A 21,517-nucleotide genomic window follows, 5' to 3' on the forward strand; every position below is an offset into this window, starting at 1 on the left:
GAGGAATCGAACTCGGGTCGGTCATGTTGGCCACTTGTAAGGCGAACGCCCTACCGCTGTGCTATCGCTCCAGCGATAATATTTACATATATTTACATTATATGTAAATATTATTTTTATCTAATACATCGGATCTAACAGAGGGACTGGTAAATGATAAGTGTGCTGTAAGTAGGAAGTATTGATAGAAGGCTAGAGAGAAGAGATAGCATGGAAACCATACCAATTTTGGTAGCACTATAGATGTTTTCAATAGGAAATATTTCCCCTAGTCCGTATAGAAGAACCTTGGCCAGGGCTGGAACCAACTGAGTGGTAGTGATCAGAACATTCACACAATTCTTTCTAGAAGGAAGAAAGAAAACAAAAGGTAAAGACCAACCTGGGAGAAAAAAATTAAGTGGGTTAACTCTTTATTAGATATTAAAAAATACCCAACAAGGACCTGGCTATGGTATTCACCCAGGGGCAGTGCTGCCACTTTTCTGATCACCTCAGGCTTATTAAGACAGAGATCCTATGGGTACAGGGACTTGATTCTAGCCTCAGCGTCCCTTCTAACCATTTTAGCTCATTGTAACTTGTAGCAAACACTACCAATCCACGCCACTAATAGCACTTAGAGAAAACGGAGGTTTTCTGCTAGTGTTATTTTTTTTTACAGTGCTATTTTAACGATATAAAATTTAGCCCATATTTGAGATACAATTTATTTTTTCATATTTAGGCCACAACTAGCCTTGCTCAGGGCTTACTCTTGGCTCTGTGCTCAGAAGCCCACACGGTGTCAGTTTTATTGTTTAACAAGTCAAGGATCAGGAATTTCAGATCCTGATGGAGGCAGCAATCGGGTTATTGATGTAACTATGACTGCGATTATTTTCTGGGCTAAGTTTTAAGCTGTAATTTAATTTACTTAAGGCACCCTTCTCTTTTTCTTTGGGCTATCCCTGGTAGTGCTTGGGGGTTACTGCTAGCTGTACGCTGGGAACACAGGTACCAGGGATGGAACTGGAACATTCCGCATACTCTGCAATATGCTGGGTACATTTCTCTGAGAGGTTCTATACTTAGGACATTTGTGGTCTGTCTCGTACGCATATTCTTTGATATTACTGACCTGTACTTTGGGCTGGAGAATATTATGGATCACTAAATTTTAATTTTGAGAGCAAAATGTAAAGGAAAGAAAAAAAATATGCATAAACAGTTTTCTAAAACTTTTAGTTGTGACTTTTCTGTTAATCTTCCCCCTGCCCGAAAAACACCCTTTATCATTTAAACTCCTTTCACCCCAACCTGAATATTACGTTAGGGAATGCAGATCCTGCACTGAGGTCAAGAGTCCTAAAAGAGTCATTGCCGTACCTGGACTGGATGAGAAGTAAGGACTTTAATGCGGTTCCTAACCAGGAATCTGTCAGGACTTCGATTTCTGCCCTTAGCCTTTGCAGAGCCTCTTTTCTCTGTGGACTAAGAAGACCTTTGGGAATAAAAGCAGATTCATTCATCATTTCACAATACACTCTTGTTGGTACGGAAGAAACAATTTCTAAATTGAATTTTGAAACAGTACGAGTCTTTGAAATATTATACTGAGCTAATCTATTTCCCTTCTGGGTAAAACCAAGAGCAGCATTGTTCTACTCAAAATGATTCCTCCCCCTCCCCCTCTTCTGTGTCTGCAGTGGTGCTGGGGTTCATGACAGCACAGCCTGGGGCCTGCGCTAGAAGACGCTGGGGAGAGAACACGGACCACACACATCCAGGGGAGATGATTTGACTTTCTTCATCAGAATATTCTGGTAGGGGGTCACAACCTTAACAAAATCCACTGATGAAATAATGTGACTAGATTCAAGCTCGAGTCCCTTTGGGGGAGTGGGGGTGAGGGCTGGGTTGCATCTCTGGTACTCAAGGGTAGCTACTCCTGGCCCCATGTTTTAGGATCGTTCCTAGCAGTGCTGGGGGACCAGGTCAAACCAGGGCTCTCTCATGCAAAGCGGCATGCACTGGCCCTCTGAGTTGCCACTCTGGTCTTCATGTCTTTCCCTGATTGGTAACAATCTGCAGACGGGGCCACCACACTCGTGAGCAATCCTTTCTTAGAACCTGACATTGAGAATTGAAGGGGACCAAAATTGAGCGGTAGAGGTGGAAGTTTTCAGCCTTTCTTGCTTCTTTCCAGGACTGGGAACTGTGAAATCCTGGGTTCCATCCCTGGAGCCCCACTCCTGCAGCCCTCCACCAAATGAAAAGTATTCTTCCAATCTCTTTCTGAAAAAGGCAAGCCCAGGGAGGGTAGGAGGCCTGCCCAGGGCCACACAGCCATTGGTGGTTCTTGCCCTGGAAGTCTCCTCATTCCCAAAGAGTGCTGTGCTTCCACCCCCATTTAGAAGACATCAACCAAGTACTGTTCTTATGATTGCAAAGTTGTGCTAAGGGAAGTTCATGAAAAATGTAGTTTCTCCCCAGAAGGGTTTCAATTAAACATATTTTAAAAAGTTCAAATGTTACTGTGCTGATGACCATTCCACTTGCCAAGAAAACCAAGGCAGAAATAAGCAAATGGGACCACATCAAACTAAGGAATCTTCTGGGGGACAGGGGTGGCAGGGGGAACAAGGCCTGAAGTAATATACATTTAATTTGTTTGGTTTGGGGGCCACATCCAGCTGTGTTTAGGGCTTAATCCTGACAGGGCCCAGGGGACCATATAGGGTGCTGAGGAAAACTTGGGTTAGCTGCATACAAGACAAGTGGCCTGCCCACTGTACTATCTCTCCAGCAACTAAAGACATTGTTTTGAAAGGGAGAAAATATTCACACATCTGCGGAGTTCATGCCTATTCAATCAGCTAATCAGTGGCTGAAAAAATAGCAGTACTCCTACATTAAAAAAAAAAAATTCACACATCTAAAACTGAACAGAGGGCTAATAGCTAAGATATATAAAGCACTCACAAGGCTCAATGACAATAAGGAACCCCATCAAAAATGGGGAGGGAGTGTCAGGAGGGGAAAAAAACGAAACAGGAGAGAAGCTGAACAAATCCTCTCTCAGGACATAGTGATGCCCAACAGACATATAAAAAATTGTTCACTATCGGGAAAGAAAGATGGCGGCCGCATGGGAGCCTTGTGGAGAGCAGGTCTGACCCGGGGGTGCGGGGGCGACTAAAACCTCATGGGAAGGGGGGCGTTCCGGCCCGTTCCTCACGCCCTACTGAGGTCACCAGTTGCCCCCCACGAGCGGCTCTCCGGCACGGCCACAGCTCCAGAGCACAGAAACCAATCTCTTCCAGGGTTAATAAGTAGAATAGCAGAAATCCAAAACCGCACGGCCGCTATTGCGGCTGCGTGACAACATTTAATTCTTGAACCTAGCTGTAGAAAGCAAATCATTGCACAATGCTTTTTCAGCATGCCTGATTTGGCGGGGGGGTGGTTAAACTCCAAATAATAATGGTGCATCTTTTGTCGAAACAATGAATCTAGTCAAAGTAGATAGAGTGTTAACTAGAATTCATCTGCCTCACAGGCACTGGGAGGGGTGGGAGGTGGGGTTTTATTGGGGTTCTTCATGGTAAAAAATAAGTATTGGTAAAGGGAAATGTGTTTGATATTTACATGACTGAGACCTAAACCTGAAAGCTTTGTAACTTTTCCCACAGTGATTCAATAAATAATAAAAAAAATTGTTCACTATCAATGTACCATGAAAATTTGCATCTTCATGCAAATGAAAATGATGAGATATCTCACTCCAGCAAGAATGGTCTGTGTCAACAAACCTGCAAACTGTGCGGGCGAGAACATGGTAAAAAAGGAATTATTCACTATAGGTGGGACTATTGTTTGCTTCAGCTTCTCTGGAAAATGATCTGAGACTTCTCAAAAAAAAAAGTAAGAACAGGATGGAGAGATAGCACAGCAAGTGAAGCACTTGCCTTGCATGTCCCTGGCATTCTACATGGCCTCCCCAACACCTCCCAGAGTGATCCCTAAGTACAGTCAGGAGTAAGCTCTGAGCACTGCTGGGTGTGGCCCTTCTCCCAAAAATTAAGAACAGAATTTCCTTATGATCCAGCATCCTACTCCATGGCACCAATCCTGAGAACACTGAAACATTTGCTCGCAAGGGCAAATGCACACTTGGTTCGCTGCAGAATTATTTACAGTAGGCAGGAACTGAAATAATCCGAGTTCCCAACAACTGATGAGTGGATAATGAAACTGGTACATACACAATGTGGAATATTACTCAGCTTTGAGAAAAGAGAGAATCTTGCAGTTAGCTGCAATTTGGATGGAATTGCGGGTGTCATGCTAAGTGTCCTTTCCACGTGCAACTTGGATAAAACTGAAATGAGTCAGAAGGAAAAAGACAAATACTGTATGACTGAGCTCTTATGTAGTCTACAAAGAAAGCAGGCAGGGGTTAGGCAATCCTTAGCGGAAGCAAACCCTATCCAGGAACTGTAGAACTGTGAATTGCAGAAGCAGAGCCGGTGGGAGAAGAGCCTTGAGGATAGTAGGGACACTGGTGATGGGGTGGGGTGGCAGTACTGTTTACACTCACACAAAACTGTCTGTGCTTATGAAACAACAATGCTGATACTGCTGCAAACCACTGTACCTCAATAACAAATAACTAGTTATAAAAGAGTAATCATGTCACAAACTCAGAAGCAACTGCCAGGACTGTCTAAGGAATCCCTGAAAAACAGAACATGGCTGCAGGCTACACTCACCACCCACGTTGCTTTTATGCTTATCGTAGATTTCTCGAACTTTTCGGTAGCGAAAAGCCAGTTTCCTCATCCAGTCCACACCTCCCTGGACGCCTACAGAGGAGCCATGGCTGCCGCTGCCTCCTGAGCCACTGAAGCCATCGGTTGAGAAACTGTAGTTGCTGCAACAAGAGTGAAGGATGGAATGAAAACGTCAGGCCACGTGGCAGATGACAGTCACCTAAGATTCAGCCCCACTCCCCGCACCTGACACCACGGCTAATGGCTCTGAGACTCTCCTCTCTCATTCTCTTGTTAGAATCTATCTCTCAAGTCTTTAATTTCACCCTTATTACATCCCTCCAAAAAAAAAAAAAAAAAGGGAAAAAGGGGAGAGAAAGTGAGAGCTTGGAACTATCCCAACCAGCATTTCCTGAAGGGGGTTCGGGAGACAATTATGCGTGACAGAGCATTCGATGTCTCTAAAAAAAAAATAACGTTTATGAACTTTCTGTGTCTGGACAATACACATGATGACTGCACCTATGCAAAAATAGAGCAAACATGTGAAAAAATAATGGATTCAACTCAAAACATGAATAACAGCAAGGTAACTGGAATGTTCCTCAGAGATTCATTTTTTTAGGTTCAGGATCACCAAGAAAGCTACAAATTCCATCCTATTCCTCTCCACTGACTGGGCTCTTTGGTCAGATGCCCTTGGAGGATAAACCTTGGATGTGGTGGACGTGGTGCCTCAGAGACTAGGATTCTACAGCCCCCTTGAGCACTTGCTCTGAAAGAAGCAGCCGAGCACCTGAAGACACTCAGGCACAGGTAGTGAGACTTGGGGCTCCTGCCCCTCATATGTGATGCTTGGGAGCATCAATCAACCCTTCGAACAATCACAGCGTAGGGCAAGACTTTGTTTTCGAGGTTACAGACTCAAAGCTGCCCTAGCTAAGCCACTCTCAAGTTCCTGACCTAGAGGAATGTTAAATATTTATGAGGTTATAAATATTTCTTGTTTTCAGCTAAATTTGGGGGATTTGATGTACAGAAATTAGGAACTATGTAACGGCTATGTAGGCTAAAGGGATTAATACTTCCTAAGTCAAGATGTCACTTAAAAATGACTGCCCAAATAGTCGGGATGGGAGATGCGTGCTGAAAGTAGACTAAGAACCAAACATGATGGCCTCTCAGTACCTGTATTGCAAACCATAATGCCCCAAAGTAGAGAGTAAGAAGGAAGGTGCCTACCGTAGAGGTAGGGGGTGGGGTGGGGTAGGGGTAGCGGGAGGGACACTGGGAACATTGGTGGTGGAAAATGCGCACTTGTGGAAGGATGGGTGCCTGATCACTGTATGACTGAAACTCAATCATTAAAGTTTGTAACTGTATTTCATGGTGATTTAATTAAAAGAAAAAAAAATAAAAAGAGACAGAGAGACTGCCCGAGGGCCAGGGATATAGCTCAGAGGTAGGGCACTTGCCCTGTAGGTCTGAGGCCCTCAATCACCAGCACTGCCAAAAAAAAAAAAAAATAAACTAGTTCATTGTGGGGGACAGCAGTCAGGGCATTTGCCTTGCACACAGCCAACCCAGGTTAAATCGCTGGCACCCCGTATTGTCCCCCGAGACAAGGCAGGAGAAATTCCTGACCAAAGGGCCAGGAGTAAGCTTGAGCACTGATATGTGTGGCCTCAAAACAAAATAAAAAAAGGCTTCCAGTATTAGAGAGAACCTGGTTCAGTCAAAAGTTAAAAACAGAGTTTGGAAAGTCTAAAGTTACTTTTTTGGTGCCACACCTGGTGGTGCTGAGAAGCTGCTCCTTGTGGGATGCTTAAGGGCTGCTCCTGGCTCGGGGGGTCCAGCATGCTGAGCTATCTCCCTGGCCTTCTCACACTGCATCTCCTCATTAGCTACGTTTGACCCTTGTCTCTTTAACAGACTACCAGCTCTCTTAGGGCTCTTAGTAATCTGAACTGAGAGAGTGTCTTGCACGTAACAGGTGTACGGAGGTTTAAGCCATCATTTCTTTTTTTAATCACCTCAAGTCCTGGCCATTGTCATCAGAAGCCACATCTTCCACATGTACCTGGTCACACTCCTGTTGAAAGAGAAAACCACACACGGTTTCAGTTCAGGGAGCTGAGTGCTACCGTCCACAACCAACCAGAAGAACGGTGGAAACCTGCGGGCCGACGGAACACTGTGGGCTCGCTCATATGCGGAGGGGTGCGCTCAGCCCTTGTCCTCCAGATATTTTAGGGGAGCTCAGTCTCACCCCGCCATCTTCGGGAAATCTCCCTTAGCCATCCTGCTTCTTACTTACGCTTCATCTCAACGGTTCATTCCTTCGACAGCTCATGGTTACTCTGAACTCACAGACTGTCTTGGTGTCTTCGTCCTATACTAGAATGGAAGTCCTGGTACACAGTAAGCCTCTAAGGTGAGGAGCCGCACCCTACACCTCTGTTGGATCCCCGTAGTCTAGTCTACTGCGGTATGTATCCAAGACATTTTTTGCAGATAAAATGGGCTGCTAAGAGTGCAGTGCCAAAACTGAGAGTAGCTGGGACAGAAACTCATAAATCAAAATTTAGGAGCTAGAAGTATTTCTACTGGAAGAGATCCTGATCATTTTCCTCATGTCCTAAATGTCCCAGAGCGTACAATAGGCAGACAGTTGAAAGGGAAGGCTGAGGCTGGGGTCAGCACATTCAAACCCAAGATCCTTCCATCAAGCTACACTACTATTAAAATCCACCCAGTGCCTGGCTTGAGAGTCACTTGTCCACCCCAGACCTCATTGATTCAGTCCTTCTGGGAGTGAAGTCCTAGCATTTTCATTTTTAACAAGCTCCCCAGGTGATTCTTAGGCTCCTGACACGAGAACCACTGACCTGGCGGCGGGGAGGGGGGCAGGAACACATTCAGGTCAAATTCTTCACAGAACTTTCAGTCCTGAGTGAGGACTCTATCTCGAAAATCATTACAAATATAATTTGGCAACAATGATTGGCACACAGTAGGTTTTCCATAAAGGTTTTCTGAATAAAAAACCACGAGGTTATAACTTAGCAACCTGTTAAGTGGAGGGAACCTGAAAGCACTGTGGGATGGAGACAAAAGGATGGGAGTTTAGAGCCCTAAGATTTAACCTGTTGGAGAATGGTCTGCCGAGTAGAACTAGATGGCACTTAAAAAGAAGGAGGATTACTTTGTGTTTACATCATTGGTTTCTTTAAAATTTCACTACAAAATAGAAACTAAGCAGAGAGTATGTAAATACTGCACAGCTCAAAACTGAAAAATCATCACGTGACAAGTGTGTTGACACCTATCCACATCTCCCAGAAATGCTTTTCACAACCGTTACTGGTTTCTTACACAGGGAAACTTTTTCCTTAAACTTGGATTTATACTCCAGTCTTCTTTTTTTTTTTTTTTCCTTTTTGGGTCCCACCCGGCAGTGCACAGGGGTTACTCCTGGCTCTGTACTCAGGAATTACCCCTGGCGGTGCTCAGGGGACCATATGGGATCCTGGGAATAGAACCTGGGTCAGCTGCGTACAATGCAAACGCTGTACCCGCTGTGCTATTGCTCCAGCCCCTATACTCCCGTCTTCTAACTTTTCATTATACCATGTTCATTTCAAAAGTGAAGTCAAATGTCAAAAATTATTTCACCACGAAGCTCTGTCTTTTCTGCTTTTCTTTATACCCAACTATGAAATTATTATGGACATCAAGGTTAATGGAAGATGAACAACAGCATGTTGTAAATACAGTAAGTGAGCACAACCATTTACAGATCTGATGTCAAAAGACTTTTTTTGTGGTGAAGCATTTTTCTATTTTTTTTTTTTTGTTTTGGTTTTTGGGTCACACCCAGAGATGCTCAGAGTTACTCCTGACTCTGCAGTCAGGAATTATTCCTGGTGGTGCTTGGGGGACCATATGGGATGTCGGGGATCAAACCTGGTTTTGCTGCATGCAAGGCAAATGTCCTACCTACTGTACTATTGCTCCAGGCCCAAGAGTTTTTTTCTTAACTAAAAAAAAATTTTTTTTTGGTTTTGGGGCCATACCCAGCAATGCTCAGGAGTTTCTCCTGGCTCTGCACTCAGTAAATGCCTTACCCACTATATTATTGCTCCGGCTCCCAACAAGATAGATTTTTTTTGTGTGTGTGCTTTTTGGGTCACACCTGGTGATACAGAGGGGTTACTCCTGGCTCCACACTCAGGAATTACCCCTGGCAGTGCTCAGGGGACCATATGGAATGCTGGGAATTGAACCTGGGTCAGCCGTGTGCGAGGCAAATGCCCTACCTGCTGTGCTATTGCTCCAGCCCCAAGACAGATTTTTACTGAATGGATTTTTCTTAGAAAGATGTAATCAAAGAGAGGCACAGGAAATATGGTGTAACAGAGAACATGGGCTTCTCCAAAGTGGAAAAAAAGCAAGCAAGCAAATATATGTGATCAAGGGAGAACATGGGCCTGAGGGTGACCTCTCTCTACCCAGCCTGCCCACATCCGTGTTCTCTAAATACAGTAAGCACAGGTTACAATACATAGCTACTGAGCAAAAATGGTTCAATGAAGCACAGAAACATTTTTAAATGCTTACCTCCAAGTCATTGAAAAACAGATGTGTATCAGCCACTTCAAAAATCATTTCTTCCATTGTTAAACCTGAGCCAATCACTACAGTTGGATCCTGGAACACAGCAAGAGGAGAATCTGCGTCACACTGATGCATGCACTTTCATTACGCGTACAGGGATCTAACCCACATTCACTTGATATGGATGTATCTATGTAGCAGTCTTCTATCTAATTCACGGATATGACCCAGGGTCTACACATGCAGGGCAATGCTCTGCCACTGAGCTACACTTGCAGCGCAAGTTCTGATCTTCAAGCTTTCAGAATTACTTAGGGCCAATGAACGAGCTGGAGTGATAGCACAGGGGATAGGGGGTTTGCTGACCTGGGTTCAATTCCTCCACCCCTCTCAGAGAGCCTGGCAAACTACCGAGAGTATCTCGCCCGCACGGCAAAGCCTGGCAAGCTACCCATGGCGTATTCGATATGCCAAAAACAGTAACAACAAGTCTCACAATTTGTTGTGAGATGTTAGTGGTGCCCACTCAAGCAAATGATGAACAACGGGAGGACAGTGCTACATTGCTACAGTGAATGGCAAAACAACACAGGCCCTTACTAGTGTTTCTTCTGGAATTGTGCAACACTCATACATCCCTATTACTTTCTGGAACACAGACTCACTCCTCCGCCCCCCCACCCCCGGCTCAAAACACATACGCACACACTCAAAAAAATCTTAATAACACACACCCACCCCAAAAACAATCTCAACAGAGTTGAGCCCTCTGAGGCTTTCCTCACAGTGCCCAGGGTGTTTGGGGGCCGCTCCCAGCATATGTGCAGACGGTTTAATCTAAGCCCAGTAATGTGGTGATGCCCAGGGATCATCAGGACCACAGCCTGTGGTACTCAGGAGCCCATGTGGGGTGTGGGATCCAAACCAAGGCCCCATGCATGCAGGGATGCACTCCAGTTTCTGAGCTCTCTCCTGAACTCGTCTTTTTGGACAGGTTGCATAGAAGTCATACATTCCAATCCTGATCCACTGTCTGGCCCAGCTTTTCTTTTTTTTTTAATTAATTTTATTGAATCACCGTGAGATAGTTATAAGCTTTCATGTTTGGGCTACAATCACACAATGATCAAACACCCATCCCTCCACCACTGCACATTCCCCACTACCAATATCCCTGGTATAATCCCCCTTTCCCACCCTCCCTCTGCCTCCATGGCAGATATGATTCCCCATAATCTCTTGCTACTTTTGGGCATTATGGTTTGCAATATGGCCCACTTTTTCTCTCTTATTTTTATGTATCTGGCACATAACCAGCTAAATAAGACACTTTGGGTTATTAAAATAATTTACCAACTCTGGGGGCTGGAACAATAGTATAGCGGGTAAGGTTCTTCCCTTGCATACAGATGACCCAGGCTGGATCCCCAATATGTACCCCATAGGGTCCCCTGAGGGTTCCCTGAACTCACAGCCAAGAGTAAGCCGTGAGTACTGCTGGGTATGACCCCAAAACAAAACGAAGACTTAAGGGAGAGGGATCGAACTCGAGAGAAAAAAATCTGCACATGCAAAGCCCTGGGTTTGATCTCTGGCACCACATGGCCTCTGAGCACTGTAGAGGATGGCCTTACTCAACAACAACAAAAATGTGACGTAAAGGATTAAAACAAAATCAGCATCTGGAGTATGTATTCTGAGAACCTACTCTGTTTTAAGTCTCATTCCTATACTTACTCTTTACACAATACCATTCTTGAACAAATTCAACTGCTGTATTTAAAAACAAAAGCCGGCACACTTGGCGATGTTCAGAGGTTACTCCTGGCTCTGTATTCAGGAATCACTCCTGGCAGTGCTCAGGGAACCATACAGGAGGCTGTGGAAACCGTGGATCGAACCCAGGTTGGCTGTGTGCAAGGCAAGCGCTCTACCCACTCCTATTTCTCGGGCCCCAGCTATACCTGAAAACTTTTAAATTTCCTTCGCCTCTCCCCATTTCCAGTGTCACCGACTGTGGGGCTGTACATAAGCCTTGCTGGGCTGCCTATGCCTGCCGCAACCACACTTCCGGGCCACGGAACTTCCATTCCTCAGCTGCGGCGTTCTCGTGGTTGCTCCCCTTTGTGGCACATACACACAACTGGTTGCTGTGTGCATGTTGCCAGAGATCAGCTGCTCCAGCAGGCTCAGACAGCTGCGCTGCTGGTCTATGCTTGGGGCATGTGGCAACACCAGAGATTCGTACTTATGACCATGCGGATAAGGCAGGCATTCTAACCCACTGGGCGATTCCTCTAAGACCACTGGAACTTGCAGCACTGGTCCTACATCTAGTCTCTGCCCTCACATGGCTTGCTGAGCACAAGCAACCAGGTCAAGATTACAGAAAAAGTAAAAAATCAGGTCTTGGCTACTGCCGAGTGGTAAAACGGTTTGGCCCAGGGCTTGACGCCCGGCACTACAAAACAAAAACTGAAACAAAAGCCAAAGGGAAGTGGAAAAAATCAATAGGGTCAGATGGAGAGGGAGAGGGCAGAGAAAGTGACTTTGGTTCTTTGCCCAGAGAATCAGGAGAGGGTCATTCACAACCAAGGATGAAAGACTCGAGTTACCTTTCCGTACTTCTGGGCATAGGATCCAGTAAGAAGGGAGTGGAAGATGATGATGGTTTCATCCAAGTCCCACAGAAATACCCGCTGAGGGAGGAAAATGAAAAAGAATGAAGTATCAGCCTTTTCGAGCACAATGGAATGAAGCAAGAAATCAGTAGTACGGGAAACTGGAAAACTTATAAATATGTGAAAGCGGTGCCAGGGATCAAACTTAGGACCTCAGGCATGAAAGGCCTGAGTTATATCTTCCCACACGTGTGAAAATTAGACAAAGTGCTCTTGTGAATCACATCCCTGGTGCTGTTGTCTCTGAAGCGAGCTTCTAGCTCTCTGAGGGAGGGTCGGGTGGGTGACACCTGGTGGTGCTGAAGATTAGAACCAGGGTTGGCAAGATAAAAGGCAACCGACAGCCTTGTCCTCTGTACTACCTCCCTAGCCCACTTGCCCCCTTGCTGAATAAATAATCACATTAAGGAAAAATTAAAACAGACAAAAGGATGAAAAACTCTACCACTACTCCCATTTGTGTAACTTTCTAGTCTTTACATTATGAAGCCAAAGAATGGGGAGACGGCTTGTGCCTGGCGTGTCTGAAGCCCTGAGTTTGATCCTTGGCACCACAGACAAGCCTCTTTCTCCAGCAACACCAGGTGCGGCACTGGTAATTTTTTGAGCACTGCTGGGGTGTGCTCTCGGAAAAAAGAACTAAAGAAGTTAAATGTCTGACCATGATAAATTCCACCGAGCCTAATCACAGTGTGGATCTCAATAATAAATCATTCAACCTGGTTCTCTGGCTCACAAAAATCTGTCCTATAGCACTAGTCCTCTCACTGAAAATATTAAAGCAGATTTTGTTTCATAAGCTCTTCAACACCCTCAACTTTGTGGACATGACGCTCCATTCTTTTTGTTCTCCTGTGAAATGGAGGACCCTGGGTCCTGCAAAGGTTATCTGACCACTTAAATTCAAAAGTTCTTCTGATACTTTAGGTGAAAACTAAGAGAAAGCCAGATGGTGAATTATAGGCATACAAAACCAAACTTTCTTTTTTGTATTTCTCTTCTCACTTGGTCAGTTCAGTTTCTCTTGCCTGGAGTTGAAGGGCATATATAATCGAGAACCATATTATCTCGTTATGTTTCAAACACGTTTGAGAAATTTAAGAAAATGAAAAAGAAGAAAACAAAACTCCAAACAGGCAGAAAAGTCAGCAGAGTTTCTTCCCATACTTCTAGTTCACTGTCCTGGGAAGAGCTGGCATCAGCTTTCCTCTTGCCCCGGTTCTTGCCAGTCATATTTTTCCTGGACTGGTCGTCAGCATCTTTACTTGGTGTGCTCTGCGACAAAGACGGGCTTGCAGAAGGGTCTCCTAGAAAGCAAAAGTGAGATGTATAATCTGGCTACAAGAAACAGGGCAATCGATGCACCAAAAGTAGCAAACACTTGTTTGGGTTTAACATACATGTGTGTAATCTCTTAGATAAAGGACTTAAATGGCTCCAGAGTGAAATATAACAATCTTCACACACTTTCCCTTAAGGAAAACATTTTTGGATCATCTTTAGCAGATTATTCGTAACAAGCTCCACAAAATAAATTATTATGTTATGCTCTGGGAAAGGCTGAAATATGCTTTGGGGATCGGGGTGGAATAATTTGAAATATGGTGGTGGGAATGGTGTTGGAATATTAAAGGTAATCAATTACTGTGAACAACAATGTTATAAAAATTAAAATAAAATAACCCTTGCCGCTATAGATTTACCAATTTATAATAAAACACAGAAAGCAACATAACATATCCCCTATAAAGATATAATCGGGGGAAAGAGATAGTATAGCAGGTAAGGCATGCAGCCAGCCTAGGTTTAATCCTGGCCCAATATATGACCAAAGTGATCCCTGAGCAGAGTCAGGAGTAAGCCCTGAGCACCACCAAGTGTGGCCTAAAACCAAAAATAATTTAATAAGGGGTGGGGGCGTAGTGTTATAAGAGGCAAAACTCAGACTGGGAAAATTCAGACTAGGAAATGGTCCAGAATTAAAAAAAAAATGTTCAATAATTTATAAGGAAATAAAAGAAATGATGGGGGTCAGGGAGATAGTACATGAGTTGGGTGTATCCCTTAAATGTGAATGACCCTGATGTGATCCCTGGCACCACAGGGCCATCTAGCAGGCTAGGCATAACCCTGGAAGCACCAGCAAGGTGCTCAGATGGTTCCTAACAATGCAAGGGTCCCACATGGAGACTAGTTGACTAAAAACCGCTGGGAGTGGCCCCAGGGCCCTCTGAGCATGCCTGCCCCCCAACCCCCCCCCCCCCCCCCAAGTACTTACAGGTGAAAAAAGACAACACAGGCATCCACCTGTGTTGATGCAGTTATAATACAGGGATCTTGAGTCCTAACTGTCGCCAGCCCCAGCTGAAGTTTCTACGACCAAGGGTTGCACACCCGCCCACCTGGCTATGATCAGTGAAGCCAAAAATTGACTGCAAAGAGCCAGAGAGATAGTATAGCGATAAGGCACTTGCCTTGCATGCAGCCAATCCTGGTACAATCTGCACCAGGAGTGATACTGAATACTTCAGAATAAACATGAAAACCACACACATACACAAAAAGTCCCTTATTTTATATTAAGGAACTAAGGATAAATTTATTTTATTTTCAAAAATTTAATTTTCCCCACTAGGAGTAGGAGTGATCCTGAATACCTAAGAACACACACACACACACACACTGAAAATTAAATTTCTGGTATTTTATATTAAGGAATTATGGCTAAATTATTTATTCCCCCCGCCCCCCATGATTTTTTAAATTCAATTTTTGGGCCACACCAGGCAATGCTCAGGGGCATTTCTGGCTCTGCACCTGGTGGGGCTCTGGGAACCATAAGGGATGCCAGAGGTCGAACTCGTGTTGGCTGTGTGCGAGGTAGTATAGCCCTACCTGCTGCACCATCTCTCCTGTTTATGGTTAAATGTTTTTAAGTACATATTTTTAAAAAATAGGATGCATGGAATTTGAAGAGAGAGTAAAATATCACTGGGGGTTTTATTTTTGGCCATCCCAGTGGTGTTCTGGGGCAAAATTTGAACTCTACCAGTCTGAGCCCATCTGCCAGATAATCAGATGAAAACCAGGAATAGCAAGACCACCAATGTGTTAACCATTGAAGACGGACAATGGCAGTTACACAGGGGACCATTAGACTAGTCTGAGAATCTCTATGCTTGAATTTTTACATTCCTAAAATGTTAAAATCACTACGACGAATATCTAAAGATATTTATTTATTTTGCTTTTTTTTTTTGGGTCACACCCGGCGATGCTCAGGGGTTATTCCTGGCTTTGTACTCAGGAATCACTCCTGGTGGTGCTCAGGGGACCATACGGGATGCTGGGAATCGAACCTGGGTCGGCCGCATGCAAGGCAAACGCCCTACCCGCTGTGCTATTGCTCCAGCCCACAACCTAAAGATATTTAGATACAAATACTAGGGGAGGGCCGGAGAGACAGAATGCTTGTCTTGAATTTGGCTAACGCCAGTCCAAACCCCGCCACTGAACACAGTCCTTGAAGTGACCCCTGTGCCCAGAGCCAGGAGTGAGCTCTGAGCACTGCTGGGTAGGCCCAACCCCCCCCCTCAAAAATAAATATTTTGGAATTCAAAACTAAGGCATCAAAACATGTGATCATTTCAAAGTGATAGAAGTCTGAAGTTGTGTATATTCACTCAGAAGACAGCTCATGGGAAGGAGCCCAAGATTCTGCTCGCTAGTGTAGAGCAGTTCTGGAAAATGTCCAAGTGCTGGGGCCCGGGGATGGCTCAGTGGCCAAAAAGCACCTACCTTGTAAGCATGTGGCTATGCTCTTGGTCCCACAGCTGCAGTGGCTCTAGCGTCTGGCACCCTGGCACGGCCACTGTGCATGTGATCTCTGGCACAATAGCTGGGTGTTCGAGCATTAGACTAAAAGGGTCAGCAGGGGCTGGAGCAATAGTACAGCAGGTAGTGCATTTGCCTTGCACGTGGCTGACCCGGGTTAGATCCCCAGCATCCTATATGGTCCCCTGAGCACCACCAGGAGTAATTCCTGAGTGCAGAGCCAGGAGTAACACTTGTGTATCACAGGGCATAACAACAAAAACAACAACAACAACAAAAAAGGGTCGAGCACTGTGTGAATAATAGTGACTGCCGATGAGTTTCCCAAATGATGTGTGCTAACACAACAACCTGCCACGAGCACAGCAGGGGTGTCTGAGCCCCCCGCACAATGCACCTGCAGCAACAAAGCACAGGAGAGCAGGGATAGGGGCCAGGGTGGTGTGGGGGAGAGGCATGAAGGCTAGGACAGAATTGGATGGGTCTTCCTCAAGTTACAGGAGTCATGAAATTTTCATAAAATAAAAAAACTTCAAAAGTCTGAATCTGTTTCCTGAATGTGTACAGATGTTGACGCTGTCTTCTTCATCACAAGTACATCGTGATTCACTGGCACATTTCTAAGCCCGGAATCTCCTAAATTCAGAGGCTGAGTTTATGAAAATAAATTTGGCAGGGAAGGTGTCCCCCCCCCCCAATCTGGCATTAGTCAGGGGCTACTGTCTTCTTCATCACAAGTATATCGTGATTCACTGGCACATTTCTAAGCCCGGAATCTCCTAAATTCAAAGGCTGAGTTTATGAAAATAAATTTGGCAGGGAAGGTTCCCCCCGCCCCCAAATCTGGCATTAGTCAGGGGCTACTCCCAGTCTGGTGTTTAGGAATCCCACAGGACTGGCAATAGGCTGGCAATGGAACCTGAGGTTCCCACAGGCAAAGCATTCACTCTTGTCCCCCGATCACTGTAGATTAAATTTTATGTATTTTTGGGGAAGAGGAATGCACTGTACCTTTCCCTCAGAATCTTTTGTTTTTTGGAGACTAGAGTGATAGTACAGTGGGTAGTATGCCTTGCCTGAGGCCAAGTCAGGTTCGATTCCTGGTATCCCGTATGGGCCCCCAAGCACCACCAGGTAATTCCTGAGTGCAGAGCCAGGAGCAAACCTGAGAACTGCTGGGTGTGTTCACCAGCCCCACCCCCCCCCAAAAAAAAAAAAGAAAGTAAAAGATTCTTTCTTTTTTTTGCTTTGGCTTTTTGATCACTCTTGGAGGGGCTCATGGGACCCTTTGTGGTGCAAGGATTTTTGGGTTTACCATGTGCAAGGCAAGTGTCCTACCTGCTGTACCACTGCTCCAGCCCCCACCCTCAGAATCTGAAAGACCCCTGACCTAAAGAACAGTTCTGCAGCCCACAGCAACAGGCCAAGTTACACAAAGGCACGACCCGTTCATTCTTGGAACTCTTCTGTGCCAGGAACAGGTGCTCCCTTCATCCCGCCAACGGCCCATCACAGACCAGCTCTGTGTTTAGACATGTCCTGAGAGGAGAAGCTGAGAGCACGGCAGAAGCGTGACAGACAGGGACACGATCGTCTCCACCGTCGCCTGCTGGAGGAAGAGCCCTGAGAGCGAGGAGCTTACCAGAGGGAAGTCTCTGCACAGCAGGCGCGGGGACCAGGACGCTGGTCTTCTCGGGCTGATATGCAGCTGCTGCCAGCGTGCTGCTCTCGGCATCGCTGCTCGTCTGGCCTGCGACTCCAAAGCTGGAGCTCGGGTAGCAGGGCTGGTACTGACTCTGACCAAGGATAGTGTAGGTGGGGTAGTCCTACGGGCCAAAGGGAATAAATGGGGGGGGTGGGGGGGGTGGAGAGAAAACAGCACTCTTAGAGCATCACACTGATTTCAACACGAGAAGATCTCATTTCCTCTTACTCATACTTATTTTTCTAAAGCATCGATTTCATTTTTCATGAATCTATTAGCCTTCTACTTACGCCAGTGATTTTCAAACACATTCCACGGAAACCTAGGTGTCAAGAGGAGATACTGTAGGGGCTGTCTTTGGGAAGAAGAGATGGCTGAAAAAGAAAGTAGACTCTGTACTCTACTTACATGTCTCCTTTCTATAACACTGCTCATTCAAAAAAAAGATTATGCACTTTTCTACAGACATTTGCTTTTTTTTCCTTTTTGGAGGGGGCCACAACAGGCAGTGCCTGGGAAACACAGGGATGGGGCTGAGAGGTTGGTTGCTTGCCTTACATGTGGGAGACCTTAAGTTAAATCCCTAGCTCTGCAAAACAAAACATGGATTCCAGCTCCTTAAGCTATCTCCCAGGAACAAGGGCATAATTTTCTTTTCTTCTTAGTTTTTGTGACACACCCAGCAATACTCAGGGGTTACTCCTGAATCTGCACTCAGGTATCACTACTAGTGGTGCTTGGGGGACCAGATGGGATGCCAGCATAGAACCCAGGTCACTGTGTGCAAGGCAAGAGCCCTACCTGCTCTACTACTGCTCCTGGACCTGTGAGGAATTGTAAGGAATTGTTTTTTTGATAGGATTCTACTCTTTAGGAAATTTACAAATTACCCAGAGACAGAATTGCTGGTATTGGACTGGCTTTGCATGTAACTAACCTGGGTTTGATTCCTGATACTGAGCACAGTGGTTGTAGCCCCCCAAACAAAACAAAAATCGAAACAAAACCATGAAAATAAAAACATCAAATTACTGTAGTAGATGGTGGTCCTTCTTAGGACAGATGAGCTTAAACTAAATAAGCAAAAGTCCTTGAGCTGGGGATGTAGTTCTGCAGGAGACCACAGACCTCAGATGCATGAAGTTCTGTGTTTGATCTCTCCCTCCTCTCCCCCAAAAAATAGAAAAAGAAAAGGAAAAGCCAAACAAATCCTACAGTAGTTTCCCAGTTTAGACATTATTTATTTATTGGTTTCCGAGCTTAGCCTGGAGGTACTGAGGGCTACTCCGGGCTCTGTGCTCACGGGATGGAGCCTGGGTTGCTGTGTGCAAGTTAAGTGCCCTGCTGGCTGATATTCTCATTTTAAAGCAAAATATATAAAAACAAAACCACACACACAAAAAATTCTTTAGAAAGTTGCCTTAAAATATTTGGAAGAAACTTTTGATAGTTTTATGGCTAGCAACATGTTCAAAACATAACTGCACAATTTAAATCAGTGCAGTTGAACTGTATGTTAATTGCACCTTAAAAAGTTCTAAAAAGTGCTTGCTTTGGCAGCACATATACTAAAATTGGGATGATACAGAGAAGATTAACATGGCCCCTGTGCAAGGATGACATGCAAATTCGTGAAGTGTTCCATATTTTTGCACCAAATAAAGGGTGTTGGGAGGTTCCTCTCAGGATGGGAGATGTGTGATGAGAGTAGAGTATAGACCGAACATGACTGCTACTCAATGTCTCTTTTGCAAACCACAGTACTCAAAAGGAGAGAGATAACAAAAGGGAATGCTCTGCCACAGAGATAGGGTGGGATGGGGGGGAGGGCTGGGGGGTGGGAAGGATACTGGGATCCGTGGTGGTGGAGAATGGGCACTGGTGGAGGGATGGGTATTCAATCATTGTATAATTGAAACCCAAGCACAAAAATTTGTAAGTCTACAACTGCACCTCATGGTGTTTCACTAATAAAAATTTAAGAAAAAAAATTGTAAAAAAAAATTAAAACAAAACAAAACAAAACAAACCCAAAACAGAATCAAACCAGGTATGAGGCGCAGCTCAAATACGGAGCTTAAAAAACTGCACCAGGGGCCAGGAATGTAGCTGTGCTGTAGAGCACACAGCCCAAAGGCCTGAGACTGTGGTCTCAACCTGCGCATCACCAAACAAAAACACTGCCCTCGCTCCCCTTGCCTCCTTCCCTTGGCTCCCCGCTGGGGCATGTTATTATCATGTATTATATTTACAGTCAGTCTGCTTCCTAGCCTGAGTTCTGACCTTGATCCCCGGCAATGAGAGACAAACCTCGGCTGATACTGATGGTGATAAATAAGTAGGAGAAACTAAGAGATTCAAATCAATTATTTGCAGTCTGTTGAACATTCATAATATGTGTATGTTATGTTATATATGCTGAAAAAAAAAGGAAGAGTGAAGAAAAGAGTAAGTCAAAGTAGTTAAAGTCAAGGTAGCTAAAAAGCTAGCAGGAGAGAAGACAAAAAAAAAATTCCAACATATTGGCAATAAATTTTATGTTCAAAGAATGAAATACAGAAGAAGACAATTTATCACTGCAGATCCTGTACGTGTATAGTCCCTCAAAAAACCCACAAAAAACAAAAACAAAACAAAATCTCCAAATAACAAAACAAATCACAAACTGTAGTAATTTAGAATGAACAGAGAAAATAACTCCAAAAGATGGGCAGTAACAGAAAAAATGGACAAGAAAGTAAGAGTTCCAAAAATGGTTGCATTAGGATGGAGGTTTTGGGGTTTTTGGGGTGTTTTTGGTTTTGGGACACAGCTCAGGGCTTACTACTGGCTCTGTGCAGGGATCTATCCTGACGAGCTCAGGGAATCACATAGGGTACAGGGGATTGAACTTGGGTAGGCTACATGCAAAGCAAGTGCTTCACCCACTGTATTATCTCTCCGCCCCCCAGGATTAAAGACTTGCTCCCTGCCCCATCCTGATTTTAGGCCTATTTAGGTTCACTGAAAGTTGTCACTGTCAAGAACTGAGAAGTAATTGGGAAGGTGATTTTAGTTTTGAAGGACAAGGAGAGAGAAGAAAGGGTAGAGGGGCTGGTATTAGGGGACTAGCAGGACATTAAAGAAAAATATATCCATCAGATAATAAGAAGCCTATATGTATCTTGAGTTTAGGACTAGAATCTTCATTTTAAAGGTAACAAATGGGTATTCTGAGAGTGGTTAAAAAGTTCTGAGTAATAAGCAGAAAGCTAAATAGAAAGGCAATGAAAAGGAGAGAGACAGAGAGTACTCTGAAGACACACTGGTCCATAGCAGTAATTCAACAAATTATTTGTGAACTCAAAAATGAACAGGTGTCAGAACAATCAAACATAAAATATCACCAAAATAGTAATATAATTGTAGCTAGAAAAAAACCCTAGGAACACTGGTGGATAATACTGTGGCAGAAAAGTGCTAACAACCAGAACACTAAAACTCTAAAGATGTTATTAGGGGCTGGAGAGATAGCACAGCGGGTAGGGCGTTTGCCTTGCACGCAGCCGACTCGGGTTCGATTCCCAGCAGCCCATATGGTCCCCTGAGCACTGCCAGGAGTGATTCCTGAGTGCAGAGCCAGGAGTAACCCCTGAGCATCGCCGGGTTAAAAAAAGCAATAAATAAATAAATAAATAAATAAAAGATGTTATTAGTGAACCAAGAATAAAAAAAAAGATGTTATTAGTGAACCAAGAATAAAGAGTTAATAGAAGAGTGATCAGAAGCTGGAGCAATAGATAATACAGGGGTAAAGTGCTTGCCCTGCATACATCTGACCTGGGTTCGATCCCTGACACCTCTTATGGTTCACTGAATCCTGTCGGAAAGTGACTCCTGAGTGTGGAGCCAGGAGTAAGCCCTGAGCATTGCCTCGTGTGGTCGAA

The 21,517-nt window shown here is 44.7% G+C and overlaps 1 protein-coding gene and 1 non-coding gene across 5 annotated transcripts in view; one reads left to right on the forward strand and one right to left on the reverse strand.

Annotated features, from left to right (window-relative positions):
• Positions 1 to 21,517, reverse strand: part of EYA3 (EYA transcriptional coactivator and phosphatase 3) — a 97,995-nt gene that overhangs the window by 9,488 nt on the left and 66,990 nt on the right. For all 4 annotated transcript variants that reach the window (XM_056123336.1, XM_056123333.1, XM_056123334.1 and 1 more), the window contains 8 exons: positions 17,529 to 17,712; positions 13,220 to 13,359; positions 11,987 to 12,070; positions 9,375 to 9,464; positions 6,788 to 6,846; positions 4,755 to 4,915; positions 1,369 to 1,483; positions 224 to 345 (listed from right to left, as the gene is read on the reverse strand). In XM_056123336.1, coding sequence (XP_055979311.1) covers positions 224 to 345; positions 1,369 to 1,483; positions 4,755 to 4,915; positions 6,788 to 6,846; positions 9,375 to 9,464; positions 11,987 to 12,070; positions 13,220 to 13,359; positions 17,529 to 17,712 — 955 coding nt within the window. The remainder of the gene's footprint in view (positions 1 to 223; positions 346 to 1,368; positions 1,484 to 4,754; positions 4,916 to 6,787; positions 6,847 to 9,374; positions 9,465 to 11,986; positions 12,071 to 13,219; positions 13,360 to 17,528; positions 17,713 to 21,517) is intronic.
• LOC130032168 (U6 spliceosomal RNA) lies at positions 19,136 to 19,242 on the forward strand. Its single transcript, XR_008793732.1, has one exon. It is a non-coding gene; the product is annotated as a U6 spliceosomal RNA (small nuclear RNA).

The sequence above is a fragment of the Sorex fumeus genome, unplaced genomic scaffold (assembly GCF_029834395.1).
Source record: "Sorex fumeus unplaced genomic scaffold, SorFum_2.1 ptg000047l, whole genome shotgun sequence".
Lineage (NCBI taxonomy): Eukaryota > Metazoa > Chordata > Mammalia > Eulipotyphla > Soricidae > Sorex > Sorex fumeus.